This window comes from Bactrocera neohumeralis, chromosome 2, assembly GCF_024586455.1.
Source record: "Bactrocera neohumeralis isolate Rockhampton chromosome 2, APGP_CSIRO_Bneo_wtdbg2-racon-allhic-juicebox.fasta_v2, whole genome shotgun sequence".
Lineage (NCBI taxonomy): Eukaryota > Metazoa > Arthropoda > Insecta > Diptera > Tephritidae > Bactrocera > Bactrocera neohumeralis.
The window spans coordinates 14,601,132-14,623,914 of record NC_065919.1 but is presented as its reverse complement, the minus strand read 5'-3'; the positions used below and the strand labels follow the sequence as shown (position 1 = coordinate 14,623,914).

The 22,783-nt window shown below is 30.7% G+C and overlaps 1 protein-coding gene across 7 annotated transcripts in view; it reads right to left on the bottom strand.

The window, feature by feature from the left end:
• Positions 1-22,783, bottom strand: part of LOC126767882 (5'-AMP-activated protein kinase subunit gamma-1) — a 236,166-nt gene that overhangs the window by 9,959 nt on the left and 203,424 nt on the right. For 3 of the 7 annotated variants that reach the window (XM_050485583.1, XM_050485582.1, XM_050485590.1), the window contains 2 exons: positions 18,824-18,957; positions 9,278-9,326 (listed from right to left, as the gene is read on the bottom strand). In XM_050485583.1, coding sequence (XP_050341540.1) covers positions 9,278-9,326; positions 18,824-18,957 — 183 coding nt within the window. Of the gene's footprint in view, positions 1-9,277; positions 9,327-11,924; positions 12,974-14,493; positions 14,546-18,823; positions 18,958-19,274; positions 19,882-19,944; positions 20,151-20,365; positions 21,897-22,783 lie in introns of those variants that run through there. The other 4 variants (XM_050485584.1, XM_050485585.1, XM_050485589.1 and 1 more) reach the window with 3 other exon arrangements.

Below are 22,783 nucleotides of genomic sequence, written 5' to 3'. Positions count from 1 at the left end.
ATTGAGTTTGCAGAAGAAATATAATGAAATAAAAAAAATGCATTGAATTATAAATTGATTTGAATCGATTTTTGATTGACGTTTCTACTAAAAAATGATTAACCGCAGATGTTCTAAAAAAATTTAGAAAATTTATGTTATACATATGTATGTATGTGTGTAGCTTAAGTTTATTTAAGTTATTTTAAACATAAGAACAACTGTAAGGCAGTTTAAAATTTTAAAATTTAGAAACACTGCAAAAACGATCGTATAAAAATACGAGCGAGTTAAATTTCTTTCCTTTTAATTTTAATTCTTTTATTTGTTTTTTTTTTTTTACATTTTAACTTTGATTAAAAAATAAAATAAAAAAGCCGCACACACATCCCAGATTAAAGTGAAATTTTGGCACACATGCCACTAGCAAATACAGGGGTTTCCAAGAAAAGTGATATGATTTCTTAAAAAAAAAAATTAAAAAACCGACTAACTGTAAAAAAAATTCCAATGTTTTTATATTTAGTGGCCTTCATGACTTCTTTTGCAGGAACGAATTCCATGAAACCAATTTTCAAGTACTTTTCCACTAAATTAAGTCGTATTCATGGATATCACGCTCTATATTGACTTCTAAAGCTTGAAGAGAGTCTGGTTTATTGCAAATGATTTCTTGTTAAGGCTTCTAAAGATAGAAGAGAGTCTGGTTTATTGCTAAAGACCAATAACTTCAAATAACCCCACACGAAGTGGTCTAATCGAGTTAAATCACAACTTCTTGGAGGCCATTCAATGTTACAGTTTCTTGAAATAATCGAACCTCCAAATTTTTCTCGCAATAATTCGATTGTAGCACATGCTGTGTGGCAACGTCTCGTTGGAACCAGATGTTGCCAAAATCAACTTCTTTCAATTGCGGTCATAAAAAGTTGGTTATCATCGATCTAAACCGCTCTGCATTGACAGTAACGGTGTCATTAGCATCATTTCGAACGAAGTACGGGCCGATGATTCCACTAGACCAAAAACCACACCAAACTGTCAATTTAGGTGAGTGTAATGGTTATTCATGAATAATTTGTCGATTTTCTTTGCACCAGAACCGATTGTTTTATTTATTGACCGCAACATTATTACGACCATAAAATGGCAAAAGCGCACGAAAAGTTGCAATTGGCGAACGATTATTTGATAATAAAATTGAATAATTTGTAAAAGTTGTTCTTGCATATATATTATGGAAATGATGAAATTGTAAACATTACTGAATACAATGAAAAAAAAAATTAAAAATCATGACATATCAAAAATGGCCGAAACGACACTAAGAAATAATATCATCCCTATTGGAAACCCCGGTATTTTGAAAACATAAGAAAATTGGTCTAGGTATATCAAAGCGGTGGTGATAATAAATTAAAGAACAGTAATGATGATAATCACAAAGGAATAAAAAATACAAATACAAATGCAATTAAACCATAAAATTTATATATACATATAATAATTTAACAAATAGATCTATAAAATAAAACAAAAAAGTAAATAAAAAATAAAATTTGTGTTCTCATAAATAATATAAGCAAAAAATGTAGAAAAATTATATATTTCATTCTTTACGTCCACGAGCTGCCTTTTCTCAAGCCCATGCCATATTTATGTTTATATATATGTACATACATATAGTATATACATACATATGTGATTATATAGCTGAGTATAGTATGCTTGTAAATAGATGATGATGCATACATAGTGGGTGTATAAACAATATCCAACGCTATCAAAGCTTTAGCGGCAACAAATACTATGTAGGGAGAGCCACAAACGAAAAAAATTTGAATAGAAAGTGGGTGCTGCCAAAAACACACCCACCACTCGATTTGGCTGCAGGCAATGTGTCTAGCGAGAAAAAACAACAAATATATGAAAAAAAAACAAATATTACAAAAAAATAGCAAATATAAAAAAAAATGAGATATATCAGGCTTTAGAATATGTTATCTCATAAAAAATGGAACAAGAAGCGAAAGTAATGGTTCTTGGATTATAAATTCAGGATAAAGAAAGCACATACAGCACATTGTTTCATTTTCAAAATATTTGAATAAGCAAAAATGTCTATGAAAATGTGGCTAATGCATATAAGAGAGATTTTATGCAAAGCAAAGGATTCTCAAAAAATTTGAGCAGAATTTTTAATTTCTATGTTGAAATTTTGAAATCCTCTATTTGTAGAATCAGTCCAAAACGCATCTTACAAGATCGAAAAGAAACACTCAGACAAGCGGTGTAGTCGATTGTTATACCATATATTCGAGTTAAGTTCTTCGAGTGCCGCTAAAGTAACGTTAAATGCATTCATTATTGCTGTGTTCAACTAGCAAATAATCGTTTATGAGAAATAATTATTTTGAACCATCAAACCATACAGGAACTTTAATATGTTTATTGCAAAGCAGATTTTGGAAATGAGTATTTTTTATTTACTTTTTTATTTTTAAAATTATTTATATATTTTATTATTATTATTTTAATATTATTGATTATATATTTTATTATTTTTAATTAAATTTATTCTTTTGGCATTATTTAATTTTTTTTATAAATTTTATATTTATATTAATTTTTTTTTTTAATTTATTATTTTTGTAACCTTGAAAAAAATATTTTTCAAAAGTGTTTTTTTATTTAATTTTTGTTTTTGAATTTCATTAATTATTAATTAATTTTTTAATTTAATTCTTAAATAATTTTTTATTAATTAAGTTTTTATTATATTATTTTAAGATAATTGTTTATATATTTTATTAATATTTTTATTAATTTTCGTTACATTTTTTTAAATTTATTTTTTGTTGTATTATTTATTTACTTTAATTCATTGTTTTTTATTTATTTTATTATTATTATTTAATTAACTTTAAAAAATCCCTTCAAAAGCGTTTTTTTTTAATTTTTGTTTTTGAATTTCATTAATTATTAATTAATTTTTTAATTTAATTCTTAAATATTTTTTTTTTAATTAAGTTTTGATTGTATTATTTTAAGAAATTTGTTTAAAATATATAAATTAAATTAAGTTTTTATTATATTATTTTAAGATAATTGTTTATATATTTTATTAATATTTTTATTAATTTTCTTTAAATTTTTTTAAATTTATTTTTTATTATACTATTTATTTACTTTAATTTATTGTCTTTTTTTATTTATTTCATTATTGTTTTATTTTTATTATTTAATTAACTTTAAACAAATCTTTTCAAAAGCGTTTTTTATTTAATTTTTGTTTTTGAATTTCATTAATTATTAATTAATTTTTTATTATATTATTTCAATATTGTTGTTTATACATTTTTAATTATTATTCTTTATTCAATTTATTCTTTTATCATTATTTTATTTTTTCATTATTATTATTGTTGTTATATATTTATTATTTGTTTTTAAATATTTCTTAATTTATTTATTTTTTTATTATAATATTAATTTACTGTAATATTATTGCTTATTTATTTTATTATTTTTTACTTAGAAAAAAAAACTTTTCAAAAGCGTTTTTTATTTAGTTTTTGTTTTTGAATTTCATTAATTAGCTCTTCGTTTGTCTTTTTGCTTTCGTTCAACGAAAAGGGGTGAAGGTTATTGTTGTTGTTATCTATTAGTCGTTGTCATTTACGATTTTTGCACTTTAAAAATATTTCGGCGATTAAATACAAACGGTTCAATGTGTTTAAAATGTAAGCTTTTCATTTCACTACACTTTTCGTTTTGCACACAACTAAGTGAGCTGCTTGATTGGTTTAGCAGGTGAAACTTATTTATTTATTGCAGACAAATCTTATTATTTTATTTTTATTTTTTTATTTTAATGGTGTTTCATTTCCTTGTAGTCCTAACGATGCATGCACTTTTGCAGATTTGTCATTTGTTTTTAGCGTAATTAGCGAGCTGAAATTTTGAATAATCGTGCTGCTCTTGGTAACAAGCGAAACAGATTTTTAAAATTTATACCGAAACTTATTTTTAATTAATTTCATATCAGACACTATCAATATCACAACACTAGTTTTTTTCGAGTTGAAACTTTAAAATTTAATGTTTTCCTTCATTTATTTTCGTTTTCTCCACGTTATTTGACGTTAATTTGCAGCATTTTTCTTTACGACATTTTCCGTTTGCTTATTTATAAACAACAAATTTGCATGGTTTTTACGATTTGGTTAGGCGGTGACGCCACTGTCACCGTAACACACTTTGGCTCAGCTTTCTTGCTTGCCATCCATATTTTCTGTGCTAATTTACGTTTGCTTTCATCTATTTGCAGAAATAAATTTCGTTCTAAACGTCTCGAAATTTTATCACAGACTGACCAATAGATCACCACCATACGTTTGTTGTAGTGCGCGCAAATTTTCACGATCATTTATAGATACTATTTTCCTCTATCAGCCGCTCACCAACGCCGACAGCTTCGGCATTGAGGAAAATCCTCTACATCGATTTTCATGCACAAAAACAAAATTAAAAAAATGAAAAAAACTTGAAACTACAAATTTCTGAAGAAAGATCGCTTCATACACTCAAGTTGTGTGCATTAAGAGATCTTGATATTTTTCGGAAATTTTCTCACGAAAAATAGCACAAAGCGATTGTGTTTTTAGAGAAAAGCGCTACGGCAAACTTGAACTCATTAGCGCAGCAAAAGAATTCAAATACTCAACGAAAAGCTGAATAAAAGCAAAAGAAAATTGAGTTGCAACAATTTTGAGTTTGTTTGCGGCAATTAAAATGCGAGTGTGTTTAGAATTTTGGTGCACAATGAGTTTAGAATTTCGCACAGAGTCAAGAGACACGCTCAATGCGATGCAATAAATCTAGACGGACAATTAGACAAGTGCAAGTGAAAAAAATCAGATGTAAATTGAAAGAAGGAGATTTTTTGTATACATACATATATATTGCGTACATATATACATATATGTATACTTCCTCACATGGATACATGCATTTATACGTGTGTTTATTGTTGTAAAGTGTGCAAATATAAATCTTTATAGCCACACGTAAATAGCCGCTTATACATAATAATTAATTGTCGCTGTTATTTATTGCATGTGTTTGCGGCAAATTAAAAATTGTAATAAAAAGCAACCACAATTGGTGGTAGGCAAAATAAATGTGCTGCCAAATGTGTGTAAATTGTCATTAAAAATTTATAAATGTCTAAAATCCCTTTTTTAAATAAAAGTATAAAAAGGTATATACTGATGTGTTTAAATAAGAGTGTACATTAGGGTGTTCTAATCATTCGTAGTTTTGCCACGAAGTTTTCTACCCAGCAGAAAATGCCAAAGACCCCATACAATTTGTATAAATGATCAGCATGACGATCTGAAATTTCACACGCATTATTTTCTCCCCAAAATCGGTTCATTTTACTATCGCTTATAGCTGCCATACAAACTGGCCGATCAAAAGCAAGATAATATTATTTTTAAGGGGTTACTTAGGTTTAATCAATTTTTTCAAGTTGATTCGAGTAATAGTTTCGGAGATATAGCCTTGAGAACTTGTGCGCTCGAGGCTAAGAGCGCCGTCTTTTAAGGCATTTTTCTCGAAACTGTGTTTTTGAAGTCGGTTGGCAAGATTTCTCTAGAACTACTCAACCGATCTTCATGAAAGTTTACACAGGTCTATGAGATATAATTCTTAAAGACTTGGACGAAGGATTTTTTTCGTTTACAACTATTTAAAAAAAATGTTTAAAATATTTTTTCCAAAAATTTCGAAATTTCTTTGTGAAAATGTGTATGTTTGTAACAATAAAAATTCTAATAAAGTATTTAATTTTTTATATGAGAAAAAAGTTGTTGTAAAAGGCTGTTTTTTATCTGAGGAAACCCATGTAACCCCTTAAGTAACATTAAATGGTCTTGAAGATCACTAATTTCAAATAACGTGGCCAAATTAGGTTTGTACAAAAAGTATTTAGTATTTTGATTTTTTTCCGATTTTCGCTTGTTTTATTATGTTGCTACTATTTTTGAAGTTTTAGTTAATTTTTGATAGCTGCTTGTTTGGCTTGGACGTCCAAGTCTTCAAGTTTTGCTAATTACAAAAAATTTACCAAAGAAACTGTATTAACTTTTGTGTGAAAAACAAAATTAAGTGCGTATCCACTGCATTACGAATATTGACTGCGGCGAGCAGGTCTAGGAAAGACGAAAACACTAATGAAATGAAGAAAATGGTATTGACCAATAGTCAAATCACTCTTAGAGAAATTGCTGAGAAACTAAACACAACGATTGACCAAAAACAACTTATTGATGGTGCCTCAGCCACCGCATTCCTGCGGACCTAGTCCGTTCCCAAAACTGAAGTGGCCCATAAAAGAACGACGCTACGATTGAGGAGATAAACACTGCATCGAAGAAGGAGCTAAACAAGTTCACAAAAATTGCTTTTGGAAGTGTTTTCAATGTTCAAAAAAAAAAATAGATTTTCAAGAATGTTTATTTATCTTTTTATTTATTTTTTATTTTATTTTCTTAAGAAATACAAAATTCGCGATACTTTTTGAGCCAACATTGTACAGAACTAGCAAAACGCCTTCTGTTGATTGCAAACCGTTGGCCGCTGACGTCTTCAGATTTAGTTATGTACATACATATATAGCATGTAGTTGCTAAAAGAGGTGTATCTATCAAGGGTTTTTAGCTTCGGTGCAACCAAAGTAAACTTTTTTTCATATTAATACATTCCCAATATTCATAATTAGGATTCAGACAAGCTTTTCTTCAAATCTCTGACACACAAAAAAAAATTTCCTGGCATGATTGACAAACTTTATGAGTATTACAAATTAGTTTTTATTTACCAGGTATGTATGTATATACGATATATATATATATGAGTATGTATGATTAACCTATTTACAAGAGCGTGAAATGTTAAGTCGAATTGTCGACAATAATAATAGGGGTGTGCTTGGGAGTGAAATTTGTTCATTTGCCAAAACCATGCTAATTAATTTATATACGAGTATACAACGCTGAGACATGTTATCAGATAATTGCACGTTAATGCGCCAACTGGCGGGCTAAAATTACAAAACATGTTTTTACTCACAATTTTCTTTTACAAAAAAAAATAAATAAATAAAATCAAATAAAATAAAATTAATATTAAATTAAAAAAAATAATAAATAAATAAAAATTAAATTAAAAAAAAATAAATAAATAAAAATTAAATTTAAAAACAAAAAAAATATGTCAGCAGGAGGTATTCTTGAGGAAGGCCTAATTGGCCTAAAAGGCCTAATATAGCTTTTAGCGACTGCCTCAAAGCTGGTTTGAGTATAATGGTAAGAGTGAAAGGTTTGGCAAGTAGCTACGGAAAAACGTACCCAATATAGTGCGCTGCCAAAATACAATCAAGGAGTGTAGTACTGACATCATAAAGATATCGAAAAACGCATAAGAGTCACACTCTACCAACAATTAAAAGTTTAGGCCTTAGTAATTTTAACTCAATTATTCTCCATATATTTGTATAGAAATACTTCAACAAAAACACAACTGCGACTAATTTCGGTGCTATTGCTTCCAAATGTTAGATTATTTCACTCTCTTGGAAAAAGGCTGTGTAAAAACATCTTTAATCTTAAACATATTAATTTTCAGTGTTTTTTTAAGCACATTTTTTTAGATATTTTAGACCCTCGACGACTAGCAGAAACTAATCTTCATGCGACCGTATACATATATACGTGTATATATATATTTTGGATATATTTAACGAAATATTAAATCTAAAATGAAATTATTAAAATATTTCGAGTGTGAGAAATGTTATTTATATGCCACTTTCCGTCCGGCAGCTTGATTAATGTAAGCTGTTCACTGTCAGTTGCCCACACAAGCCAAAGAATTTGCGTCGCTGCCAATGCTTAGTCGCTGATAATTTTTTTTTTAATTTTGAAGCGGTGGCAAAAACAAAAAATGTGGTGATAAGCATATTAAAAAAAACAAATGTTTTACAACAAAAATAAATATCTTTCTAAGAAGTGTGCCGAATTTTGACAATGTGCCAGCATAAAATGTGAAATAGATCAAATAAGTTAAAGCATAAAAAATTCATTTGTAAAAGTTTAATTAATTGTAAATTAATTGGCACAAGCATAAAATATTTATCATATTATTCTTGTTGTTTATATTAAACTGATTCTATCGACAACTGTGCTAAATGACATATTAAATAAACTCCAGCATCTATATGTATGTAGCTCCGTACATTAGGGTGGGTACAAAAAATTTTTTTTCGCGCTTGGTACTCTTAAAAATGGGTTTATAGACACCTCTATGAAAGGCTATCCAAGTATGAGTTATTAATTGTAACGGGACGATTCTCCAGCTACTTCAAAACATATTTGGTTTTGTGGATGTTTTAGAAAATTTAACGCTTTTGAAAAAGGTCTATTACGCTTTTTTCGTAAATCTAACACCAACGGTTGAAGTTTGTATGATTTAAGGCAAATTTATTTCTTTTCTTTTCCATATTTTTGTACCAACCCTAATGTACATATCTATACATTATACATAAGTATTTTGTTGACTTTGGTTGGTTGTTTTTCTGTTTTAAAACGAATTAGCAATTTCCAAATTTTTTTATTATTTTTATCTATTGTTTATATCTTTATTTTTATTTATTTTTCATATTTTTATTTTTTTATATATTTTTTATTTTTTTATATATTTTTATAATTTCTAAAACTCTTAATTTTTTTAATATATTTTTATAATTTTTAATGTATTTTTATAAGTCATTTTGTGTTTTCTTTTCCATACTTTTGTACCCACCCTAATGTGCATATCTACATATTAAAAATATTTTGTTGATTTCACTTGGTTGTTTTTCTGCTTTAAAACGAATTAGCAATTTTCAAATTTTTTATTATTATTATTATTTTTTATTTAATTTTTTTATATATTTTTTATATTTTTTTCTTTTTTTTATTTTTTATTTTTTTTTTTATATATTATATATAATATAATTTCAAAAACGCTCTACATTTTTTAATATGTTTTTGTCATTTTCTTATATATTTTTAATTATTTTGTTTACTTTTTCTTTATGCAATAAGTCGTTTTTGCGTTTCTACGGAAATGTACTAATTATAAAATAAATATAACACTAATACTATAGATACACAGTGTCATGTCATGGTGTTGTGTACGAGTTTGTATACATAGAAACATTAAAAATTATTAAAATTTTTTTTGAACTTACCAAAATCGGAGAGGTTTACTTTTTCCAGGAATGGATCAGCAACTGGCAACTGAAAAACAAATAAAACATAGATTATCAAGGGAATACAAAAATTTTAAAATGCTTTTAAATTTATTTTCGTGTTTGTCGAGTGCAAAAGTTTTCACAATTTCCATTTTTTCTAAAAGTTTTATTCAAAAATACCAAAAATGTTTATTACACCTTAGCATCCATTAATTTTTATGCATTATTAATTTTATAGCGCAAGGCACACATTATTTTACTGTTATGTTACAAAAGGTATTTCAGTTTATTTAATTTGCTTTCTACTTTTTAGCACTTTAAGTTGTATTTCTTTGTTTTTTGTGTTGTTCACAAATGACTCTGCTGACGTCAGTGAATTTTTCCTAACCACTTATAAATTACCTGCCTCAACCTGAAAATGTTGATACACTCAGTTGAAACACTTTGTAATCAAATTAACAACTTTTAAGCGTTATTACTTAATTAATATTGATATGCTAAAAACTAAAGGCAAATATTGCCCTGACGAAATGAAAATATGGAAAAAATAGGTGGAAATGCGTCGCAATTTTAAGCGAAAATTATGGTATTTTTAGATATTAATACTATTTTAAAGTTAAAAAAGTTTATTTTTTCATATATTGAAAGAATGACGAATTTAGTGTGTAATGTATTCCGTGATTAAAGCGGATTTAAGAATCTCTTTAGCTCTGTTTCAACGGCGGCCAGTTCTACGTAACCAGAACGGTTCCGAACTTTTAATATTCGAAAGACTGCCAAGTCGGCTGTATTCTATAAAAATTTTGGAAGAGCGTTTTGACGATACAACAACAACAATATTGTTTACAGATTCAATTGTATGACCTATTTTATGTCAATATAGTCATGTCGGCGTTTTTTAATATCAGAGAAATATAGTGGTCACCGCAAACGTCTTTTTTTAAAGGAGCCCCTGGAGATCAGCTGTAGTTCCTTTTCAAATAAATATTTTTACTAATACTAAGTCTTAAAATGCCATTAAAAGATACCATAATATGTGTACAAATTTTTGGATCAGTAAATTTAAAGTTTTCTCAGAAAAAAGTTCTGGAATATTCTTCTTCTCTTCTTTCTTTTTTTGGCCTTCAAATTGTAACCACTTAATTTGACGAGATATCATCATGAAAATTTGGTATGGATTATTGTCCAAGACAACAGTATATTCTATGAAGATATTAATCAAAACGGAACACTAAAGCATGTAGCTGTCATAAAAACTGACCAACCAAAATCAAGTTTTTTGTATGTTACAACGTTGTAGTAAATAACACAATGAGCGCTATCATGAACGCTTCCATTCACAACAGGGAAATCCACCATAATTTTGCAGCGTACACATCTGAATAAAGCACATACGATATGCCATATATTATACCCGTCATTCATATATGTACATATGTATGTATTCGCTGCTATTTTCCATACCATTTTACACACTATAATTACTTGTATACACATGACCGGAATAAGTACACAATGAGCCACAATAAAGCGTGAAACGTCAGACGTGGAGCGAGATGCGATAGCATACAGGTATTGACATAGAGGCAAGCCGGCGTACGTTGACGTCTAGGCAAGAGTTAGAGAGGAATTAAAAAGTAATAATAAATTTAACACGATTACCAAGAAAAGGAAAATTCCCTTGAAAATGGTATAATAAGTGAATCAATAACAGCAGATAGAAGTGCAAAATTGTACTTGACGGAAAGCAATAACGATGGAGCCGGTGTTTTGAAGGTTGGTTGGAGACTATAAACATATAAGTATAATAATTTCTCTTTAAATTTACATTGAAGAGGTTTCAAATGTTCAGCAAGCTCGTCTAGAAAATTATGTTCAATACGACTCAACGAAACATAAAACGTTGGGTTCACAAACTTGCAACTTCCACACTTCAGATATATAAACACAAGGTTTATTCAATCTTGAGACCAATTGTGTGCGGAAGTTGGCAAGACTTTTACGAAAAGGCATGCGTGCAACCTGTGGCGTAGCTAGGGGGGCGAAGGGGGCCGTCGCCCCGGGCGCAACGTCTTGGGGCGGAAAAACGATCTTCGCTGTTTTTTAATATTCAGAAAAATACTTCAACAAATTTTTTTACAAAATTTATTTTAAAAGATAAAGAGTTGTACACTCACAATGTAATAATCTGAATAACAATGAAAAATATTAATTTTGCACTTTTCTAGCTTTGTCTAGCGACGTGTCACTCTCACAGTTACCCTATGCTTTGAATGCAGCAAATACTTTTATTTCTCCAAATTTTCAAAAATGGTATTTAATTAAATTCCTGCAAATTGTGTCAAAAGTGTACAAGATATAGGGCGAAAATGGGTTTTTTGTATGGCTTTTAATAAGATGTCTTGTAAATTTACTATCAATTTCCCAAAAACCGTATTGTGAGAATTTTGGAACTTCAGAATTTGCGTGGCTTCTAGTTCCTAAATTTTATATACTTAATATCGAATATCGAAAAATTCACTTTTGAAACTTGTAGGTAGGTAGATAAAGGGGGCGGCAGAACATCCTTGGCCCCGGGCGCCCGAAGTTGTAGCTACGCCACTGCGTGCAACACGAAAGAGGGCATACCATCAAGTCAACTTACATGCGTTGCTCTCGTAAAGTGTGGATGCAAATGTGTCTGCTTTTGCGGGTACTGCTCTGGGTATTGTTGTTCGTATTCCTGCTTTTTACACTGTCGTAAATATTCTTGATATTCACGATCGGTGAAATCACTACGTCGTCGCACAAGTATACATTCCCGTACTGGTGAGCGTTCGATGCTGGCCGTAGGTCGGCTGGTAGCAATCGACTCGCGTCTGTCTCTTACAAGTGGATGATGTAAACGCGACTTTTGTGGTGCTTCTTGTTCTTGTTCTTGCTGTTGTTGATATTGTTTTGTACGCAACGCTGATTTGTACTGGTGTTGTTGTTGTTGGTGCATCCGTTGTCCACTTTGTATGCTTGTCGACATTGTCGGAAGGCCAGTGACCAAACGATTATAACGCGTTGTACCCAAACTATTACCGAAACTATTTAGATTTCTTGTATGGTCGCGTCGGCTAACGTGATGCCGTGAATGCCGTGCGCCGTCTCCTATATCCGCTGTATGGGTACCGAGGTAGTCGACGCTACTATCACCACCATTATCATAGTCGTAGCCCACGTAGCCACCTATGGCTTGTTCGTCACTGCTGAGCGTCGCCTCATCGGTTTCTTCGTCTAAGAGTATGGGTAAATGATGAAACTTTTTCTTGCGATTTATTGGCGAATTGCTGAGCGAGCGACCTTTGGCGCGCTGTTGCAATGCAGCGCGAATTAGTGCCGACTTTTTTGTGGATGCTGTGCAATAATCGGTGACAGGCAAATGATTGACACGTATCTCGGGTGGTGGCGGAGGGAGCGGTGACTCGACGACAGAACGACGACGAAACATTGTTGATGTATATATGTATATATGTATTTGTATACAACTATTGTTTAGTTGAGATCAACTTCTCAGTTTATACACTTTATAAAAAGTTGCTTTTTAATGACTTGATTTACGGATTATTATATGTATATTATTTTGTTCGTCTTTGTTATGCACTTTAAAACTGTTTTGAGTTTAAGGTCGTTATTAATATATTTGGAATACGATATTAATAAAAGCATTTAATTGTCGATGTTTCCGTTTTGTTTTGTATTGAAACAGAAACACTTAACAGACAGTTGATGAAAATATTTTTTAAATAAAACTTTTGTAGTTTTTAAATAAAATTTAATTGATATTAATAAAATTTATGTAAATACATTTTTAATTTAAATAATTTTTATTAATAATATTAAAGGTGGGCGTTTTTTTGGTTATTATCCGAATTTTAAGGAAACGACTCTGTAGACCTTGGTTGACATAGCTATAGTAGTTTCCGAGATATGTACAAAAAACTTAGTAGGGGGCGGGGCCACGCCCACTTTTCCAAAACAATTGCTTCAAATATGCCCCCCCTAATGCGATCCTTTGTGCCAAATTTCACTTTAATATCTTTATTTATGGCTTAGTGGATTTATATTACAAATATTATTCATTCGTACGTATGTATGTATACTTTCATGCACCTGGTACGACGTGTAAGCAGTTATAATACATGTATATTTATAGTTTTGTTTTATAATTAGTTTTTTACAAATTTCATTTTTTTATACATTTAATACATTATATAATACATTTTATATAATTTTTTATTTTTATAGTATTTTTATTAAGTTAATTTTTTTATAAAGCATGTTTCTTTTTATAATTTTTTTATTTAAAAATTTAATTTTTTTTTCATAAATTTAGTTTTTTAATGAAATTTTTTTACAAACTCATTTTTGGATTTTATACTTTTTTTAATAATTTTTTTTTTTTAATTTTTATATTTATTTTTCATATTTATATATTTTTTGAATTTAGTATTGATTTTTATAATTTTACAAATTTTTTATTTTTTATTGATAATATCAAATATTTATTTCATATTTCACATAATTTCTTGGTTAATTATCCGACAATGTTACCGGTAAAAATATTTAATAATCCATTATTTTCAAAAAAAAAAATTATCTTCACTGTTTTACACTTTCACAACTTGATTATAAAACACAAATTTTAAATAAAAAATAAATGCACTGCGTACCACTGCAGACTTCTTTTATTTTTGTCGCAATTTCTTAGCGGTTTTTCTTTTCTTACATCAAAAGAGTGTTAATTATTGCTTTCCAATGGTTTTTCAATGGCTCACATTTCATTTAAAGCTAAGCACACATTAATTTGTTTTTTTTTTTTTTTTTTTTTTTGTATTTTAAATAAGGCTATAGAGATTATAATATCTAAAAAATACGGTTTAATGGCATCAGATTGCGAAATCATCCGTGCAAAGCAAATTTCTTCGATTTAGTACACTTATTGTTGTATGTACTTATGTACACCTGCACGCACACACATATACATGTATGCATATATATATATGTATGTATGTACATATATATTAAAAAGAATATAAAACATTCGTAAATGTCTTCATATATTTATTTCAATATATTTTCCACTTTTTTATTAACTTGATTGCACTTTTTGCTTTCGAACTCTTCACTTCAGGTCTTTTAAGGCAAAATTGCCAAATCATGTATGCAAAAAAAAAATATTTTTTTACGTTTTTACTCCGTTAGTCAACCTGCGATCGCGCTTGAAAAACACAACTTAACGCTTGCAATCATCACTGGAAACTACTTGACTATGGTAACTCGCTGCAACAGCGATCCAGCGAACTAGCTGCACAAGCAATTACCTTATCGTGTATTTCTTTTGTTGTAGTTGTTGCTGTTGTTGTATTCAAAGAGCATGAAACCCGTGTGTGTTGGAAGCCTTGCAGAAACCATCACTTATCGAGTAAATAATAAAACAACAAACAATCTAAAGCGAGTAAACAAAAACCAACGAATCGACATGTGAGAAATACCATACAAATTCAGCCGCTCACCAATTCCAGTGAGTAAGTGAATCACTAGAGAATGAGCGTATGAACTAACCAATTGCACAAAAAATAAAACAATTAAATCATGCGATCGTGCAAACAGCTGGGTGATGGCCAAACTGTCGGCATTTGGTGGAGCAAAGATTAGCAACAACTACAGTAACATTTTGCAGTAAGTCCAACCAATACAATGACAGTTGTTTATATGTAAACAATGCATTACAACAACGAATTTGCGTGTTAAGACGGTAATAACAGTTTAAGTTAACTTTTAAGGCAATTGGAAAGTGACTAAATAAACGGAATGAAATGAAGGAGGACGCTTGGAGAATAGCTGACCGAGTTTTATCGCGTTGGTGATATTTACTCGTAGATTTATGCTGCAGAGAGGGGAAACTAACGTTTTTAATTACACTGAGGCAACACATAAAAGATAATAGTTTTTGTTGTTAAGAGGTAGACGAAACACAAATGTGTCTGTGTGAAGGAAAAAATAATAAAAAATGGTGGAATGTTTTTATCGCACACAAAAATGTTGTAAAGTACTTGTACCTAACGTAGGTAAGTACTGGATATACACCAATTTTATGTACTCGCAAAATATGATGGCATTTGTATTAAATAGGTAAGCTGAGAATGTGAAATATCCAACGACTTCCATTGTCTACTTAACCGATAATGAAGGTCGCAAGTATAAACAGAAGGTACTAGTATACTAGCGTTCCGTACACTTAAGTACATACAAATGTATGTGTGTACGCAGAATAGACAGCCAAACCAAGTCAGGCGAGTAAGAAGTTCAAATAATAAGTAGGTAAACATTTGTGTGGCGTGTTGTAGTATTTTGTCGTGTGACGTGTTTATTTGAGTGACTCAAAGGTGGCATCGTCTAATAATCAGAATGATATGCAAATATGTACATATGTACATACATGCACCGGTCTACATACATATGTATTTACATATGCATGTATTAAATATAAATAATACTAATAATAAAAACCGTTTTACTGTTGCTAATGCGGATTTGCGCTCTTTGGAATTAAGCGAATCTTCTTAAAAGCACTACACAGCTAAATTCACGTAGGCATGTCTAGTGTGTTATTGAAACTAAAAGTAAAAATAAAATTCTTATCAACATTGAATTAAAGGATTTTATTTTTGTATATTCAATTATTGTTGTTGTTTTTGTTCACTCTACTACTTTAATGCTTATATTAGCGTTTTAGTCAAGTAATAGTTTAGTTTATACTGGTCAAAGCTGTGAATATTTTAATTAATCTCTTTTATAAATGAAGCTTAAATTATTAAAAAAAAATTAATTTTAAATTATTATAAAATTTTAAAAAATATAAAAGTCCAAATCTAATTTTGCAATTAAAAATTAAAATTTAATTTAATTAATTTAATTTTTGTAATTAAAAATTTAAATTTAATTTTTTCGAGCCAAATTAGCTAAATCTAATCAAAATCCAATTTCTAAAACCAAAATCTGACTTAAAAATTGCTGAAAAATTATTAAAATGTGAAAGTTTGCCCTCCACTACTCTGAAGTATTGAAGATGTTAGTTTTGTGCGAGCGAGTTCAACACGAAGTACACAAGTGCGAAAAAATATAAATTCAAAGCCATTTATTTTATTAACATTTTTTGTTATTTTTCAATTCGATATTTGGGATTAGAAATGTGAAAACTATTTTTTTTAAATCGGCATTACTGAAACTAGTATGGAACGGGACTGGCAACAATATACTGTGAAATTCCTCATTACGCACAGTCCTTATAGCCGGACATCTGCCATCAATGGAGACATTTCATAAACACAATGGTTTTATTATTATTTTCAAAAGCAATACCTATAACCAGACATGCGTACGTTCCATTTACTGGACACGAACACTATTTTGGTAATATTTCCTTCAAATTATTTCTGAAAAACGAACAAGATTTCATAAAATTTGTCAAGGAGATTGTGTACAATTTATATGTAGTTCCCACTTAAAAAAAAAATCTTATTAATTATTGGTGTATTGAGACAGTTTCTTTTTAGGAACAATACAATTTTTATTGTTTTGAGACAGTTTTTTTAAAGAAAAATACGTAAAATGATCACAGCAAACAAATTGTCTTGTACTGGTGTCGTCTGATTGGCGGTGGCTTACCAGAATCTAATTGAATAATTGTCATTCACACCTGGCTGACATAGACTCGCATTTATTAGTTCAATAGAAATATAGTTCTGAATAGCAGCTTCACAATCTAAGAATACAGTTTAAACAAACGTTATTGCCATGCCTCCATATATGGATAGCCCCCTTAGCCGGAGCAAAACACTGAGTTGGTGGGTGTCCAGTTATGAGGAATTTCAAATAATCATGAACTTTTAAAGTTTATCAGTGATTTTTATTGTTTTGTGTTACTAGGCGAAAATTTATAATTTTCATACACTGTTAACAAGTGTAGTAATTTCAGATTTTTATTTCCCAAATTACTGCTTTATGTATTTATTATTATTTTTTAATATTTGCAGTTAAAGCTTTTATAACGTTGCTTAAATATTATTATTTGTTATATCGTTACTTAAATATTTTAATATTTTTATTATGCATTTAATTATGCATTGTAAATTAGCAAACATGTTGCTTAATCGAATTTTATACTTAAACCTTTTTTTCGGCCAATTCAGCGGCAACATAAAATTTATCTACAATCAACACACTTTTATTTTGGGCACTAATTGCTTAATCTTGCTAAACAAAGTTGCTTTTGTTGTTTTTTTATGATGTTAAATGTTTGGTTTTGCATCACAAATGTGAAACGAGTAAAGAAGTAATTTAATTATTAAAGTCAATAGACACTAAAACTGGCGGTTTTGGAAAAATCGCGTATAAACGACTTATACATAAATCTTGGAGGCAAGTTCTTTGCTTACAGACAGCCAGAAAAGGAAATATTGAGCCACAGTAAACCGAGGTAAATCCCATTAAAAATAAAAGCAATTAAAATTGAGATGCTAGCGGGGAATATTGCAATAGTTATGGGGCTCATCTGATGAGTCATGAGCGTAATAAATATAATGACTTGCAGCAATTTGTGAAATTTTATGGTTTATATCACGTACTCAACAATTTTGCTTTTATCTTGATCAATATAACCATTACTAAAATTCAACTACTTCAAAAGTAAGAAAATATAGTTGCAAACTGTTTATATTACGTTTTTAATGTGCTTTCGTGTTTTTCTAGTTTTATAATTATTTTCATTGAAATAACACATTTAATTATTTATTATACAAAATTATTCTTGTAATTACATATATTCACTGAATATATTAAAAATAACGTCAGGCCGAATATTGGCGCCAATGATACAAAAGTAGTAGCTAAATACACTGCGGAGCTTATTGTCACCCTGTGCAAAGTTTAAGCTCATAAAGTTTAGCAAAAATTCAAGGCGAATGGCGTCGTTAGCTTTTTACGATTGAAAGCTTTCCAATGACGTACTATAACAAAAATTATAAGCAGACAAATAGATTTTTCTCTCTGCAAATGTATAGAATAACAAAAAGAGAAAAGCAAAAAGTAAAATAAATGATGAGAGCAAACAAGTGAGATTGTTGTAGAAGAAAACAAGCACAACAACAGCATAGTGGGAGTAGTGACGCGTCATGCTGCTTGCCTTTCGGCCATATTGTGCTTTTTGTAAAATTATTTGCCTAGTTTTACACTCTTCTACCGATTGCAAGACCAAAATTGACCTTGAATCTGCGCTAATACTTGGGGTAGCGTATATTTCAGCAAAAGCCGGGAATTTAGGGGATGTTGCGATTGGCAAACGGCGCGATTACAATTTTAACTTTATTGCCGTTCTCATTAATCATACATTTGTATATAACGCAATTTTTGTTTGCGGCTAACAGTTTGCATATCACTGGTATTTAATTTTAAGATTTAAGCTTACAAAACCCACCGGAAAAACGAGCACGTGTAAGTAATAGTTTTTTCACTTACCCCTCTGGAATCACGGAATAAAATGGCGGCGTGTTGAGGATCTAATGTGCCATCACCACGTAAGCCTCGACTAGCTGCACCCAAAGAAGCACGCCGTTTCTCCAAATCGGCTGAGGCCCGACGCATATGAGCACCTAATTACAAAAAAATATGAGAGTTAAATTAGTTTTTTGCTTGTTGAAATTGCATAAAATTACTAGACAAGTGTTATATGTTCAGAAAAATTACAACAAGTAACGGCATGGTGTAAAATCGAAGTAAAAGTAAAATCGTTAAATAAATTATGTATGCTAGCGCGTAAAATATAGAAATGCTCATTTGACTTGCATTATAAAACCTTTGCCAAATACCAGAGATAATATAAATTGTTGATTAAGCTTACGTCATATCTCGTACTTAGCCCTTAACGCTTTAAATCAGTAATCACCATGACTCCACCACTCTCATTTACCTTCTTTAACAATCTTCTCATAGATTTTATATGTCGCACCACAGTCCTCCAATATGCGATTTGGCCGACTCAGCGTATTCACATCCAAACTCTTGGAACGTGTACGAAAGTTCTCTTGCGGATCGTTCAATGGCGAAGTGCAAACACTGTTCGTGTCATGCGATTTGCGTGGCCAAATATGTACTTTCTTCGAGAATTGCTTCAACATCTCATGTATGGAGTGATGATGATGATGATGATGATGATCCTTGGATTTCTTGTTTTCGCGCGGCAATGAGTTATCACTATCCTCGTTCGTGCTCAAACTCTTCGCAAAACTGCTATTATCGAAACGATGTTTATATGACGAAGCACTGCCATTTTCGGCTGAGACGCGCGTCTGTCCGACATAATCGTCCAGCGATGTACAGGCGGCGCCCACTCGGTGAAATATTGAATTTATACTCGGACGTTCCGGTGTGCGTGCACTGCTCGCACCCGTATGCGTAAAGTACTGGTGATCGGCCTGCGATTCGTAGATATCATCGAGATCATGAGGGAAATAGCCACCCTGTGTACTATGCACTGGCGGTGAACCACAATAATCATTCGGGTAACGGCGTAGGCTCTATGAATTGGATTGAAATTTAGTATGGGTTTTGGGTTGGGCAAAAATATGTGTTTTGCTTACAGCATATACGGCAGGACTGTGAGATCGATCGAAATAGTTACGTTTCGAACAGGTACGCTTGAAGCTGTTGCTGTAGCTATCATAGGAACTGCGTGTCATGTTGCTGGCATTCGATGGCGAGTTGCGGTAATGATTGTTGAGCGATTTGCTGCCCTCGGGTACGGGCTGCGGACTGGATGACTGCACCAACTTATCAATTACCTTTTCTGGAATACGGATATTCAGCATTAAAAAGATTTTTTTTTTTTTTTTCATAATTAAAATTAAGCGAGTGGGGAGAGTAGAAGATGCTTCAATATTTTGTAATATATGCAAAATTATTTCAAAATACATATTTATGTATTATTCATCAATAGCAAAGAAAATCGTTTTAATTGAAGCTTTCACTTTCTCTCCGTTCTGCTTTGACTGTGTAGCTTACCTTGTGACCAATTCGGTGATTTGGAGTTGGTCGACGACCCTGAACTGCTGCCCGAATCCACGCTATGCAAACGATTTGTGTCGTCGTTGCTATCATAGCTGATGCTGTCACGTGGATAACTGTTACGAGCAGCAAAAGGTGAATGGTTGTTATGGTGATTATGATGAGTGCTGCAAGCGCTATCTGCGCTCAATTGTTTTTCGACAGCATGCTGCCGGTATAAATGCGTTATGCCATGCATATTTATATGTATGTTGTATGTATGTATGTATTGTTATATATTGTCGTCGTTTTTTATATACGAGTATATATTGAATTATTTAAAATTTAAAAATCACAATTTCCGGGGTAACGACGCTTATTTGTATGTATGTATGCGTATACACTTATTTGCAATAAAATTTTCACGGCTAAATTATAATAAATCACACAATGCAGCGTTGTAATGAGATAATAGTAGTAACTAAACTATATTTTATATTATTTAGTTTACGGATATAAAACGAAAGTATCAAATTAAAAATCACACATAAAATCACGTTTCCAATTGTTTTTGTTTTTAGTGGCTTTTGCAGTTATTTTCGGCACTTTGTTTTTGCTTTTTTACAGTCACATGTTGTTATTGTAGTTGATTTCCTTGCTAAGCATATTTCTCAAGTGAATTGCAACACGTTTTTCTCACAACTTCAAACAGTCGCCAACAGGTTGACGGCCAATGTCGGTCACCTTGCAGTTGATTTTTACACTTTCGAACTTTTGTTTTTCTTTTTTTTTAATTTTAAACTTAGCATATGTGTATGTATAGAAAATCAATTCTCATTAACCACTGCAACACACACTTCGCGTAGTCTTCGTTAATGCACTTGATGCTGTTGCAATGTGAACGACGCTGCCTTGCCGGTCACCCACTCGCTGAATTATCACAAATACTGTAACAAAGCGTTCTAAGAAGCCGGCATCTGATTACAAAAACACAATACACGAATAAAAGTAGCTGGCAATAGTGACAATAGTAGCCTCTGCGCCAGAACAGCAAGTGTTACTGTAGCGATAACTCTCTCACTATTTACATATGCACGTTGTTGCATTCAAAAGTTCACTTTTGCTCTTTGCATAAATTGCAACAGATACTCAGTAATTTAAAGTTGAGTTTTGGCATGCACTTGCTCTCTCTTGAAGTTGCTGTAATACACATTTGTGCAACAATTTTAGTTTTAACTTTTTACCTTTTCTATTGCATTTGGCACACTCAATGCATACAAGAGCAAATTCTCGCTCGCTGCCAATGCATCAGACGACGTCGCAGTCGACGCGTTGGCTCTGCTGTTGTGCTGCTTCTGTAACACTGCAACTGTTATGCACGCATTCGATAGAACAGCAGCAACGAAATGGTATTCGCCCACCCGCGTTTCTGCGCCAATGTAAGTTTTAGTTATTATTGCTGTTACAAAGACTCCAACAATGTTTGGCGTTATTGTTGTTGTATATTTAGTTATACGCGTTGCAGTTGTCAAAGTGATAGTTGAACGACCTGTAAGTAAGTCAAAGCTGTAGACAACATAAAATTGTTTATGATAATTTCTTTTGTACTCTCGTACACTATACACTGCCGCTCTCTATCTCTCGCTGTGTCGAATTTGTTTGCCGCTGTCTGGATGTACATATATGTATGTATGTATGTAATGAGTACATTTACATGACTCAAAATAAATAATATTATTTGCTACAGCACAACATTTCTAACATACGATTTAATTGCTTTGGAAAGTGCTATGAAATAAATTAACTCATGTGATATAAAATGAAATTATTTAAAAAAAAAATATTTAAAAAGATTATAAATTACATATGTATATCAAAAATACAATAAATAGATAAACACATCGTGAATATATATTTTAATTTTTTAACGGACACTTTGATTATAAACCATTGAAATAATTTTTTTTCAAACTGTTTAACAACAAAAAAAATATATGTATATTCTTATTAAATTCTAAAAGCAATTAAACAATATACATATGTACATACGTATGTATGTATGTATGTATGTACATACATACATTCATATGTATGTAAGTACAAATTAACTATGTACATATAAAATACATAAATGATAAAAATAATGCAACACATTGCACACTTCTTATGAAAAGACAGTCAACTAAGGCAAAAATTACTATATGAGTTCTACGCAGAATGTTGTAAGAATCGGTCTTTCCTATGAGCATTAATTGCACTAGTGTCTCTCATAAAGATTAGTATATGTACATATACATACATATGTACTATCTGCACATTTAACTCATACATGTATTTATGTATGTATGCTTGCAGTTATGTATGTTATGCTGTCCTATGCACTATTTATTTACAAGACTATAATGCAGTTAAAATCAAATCTACTAGCTCGCAAAG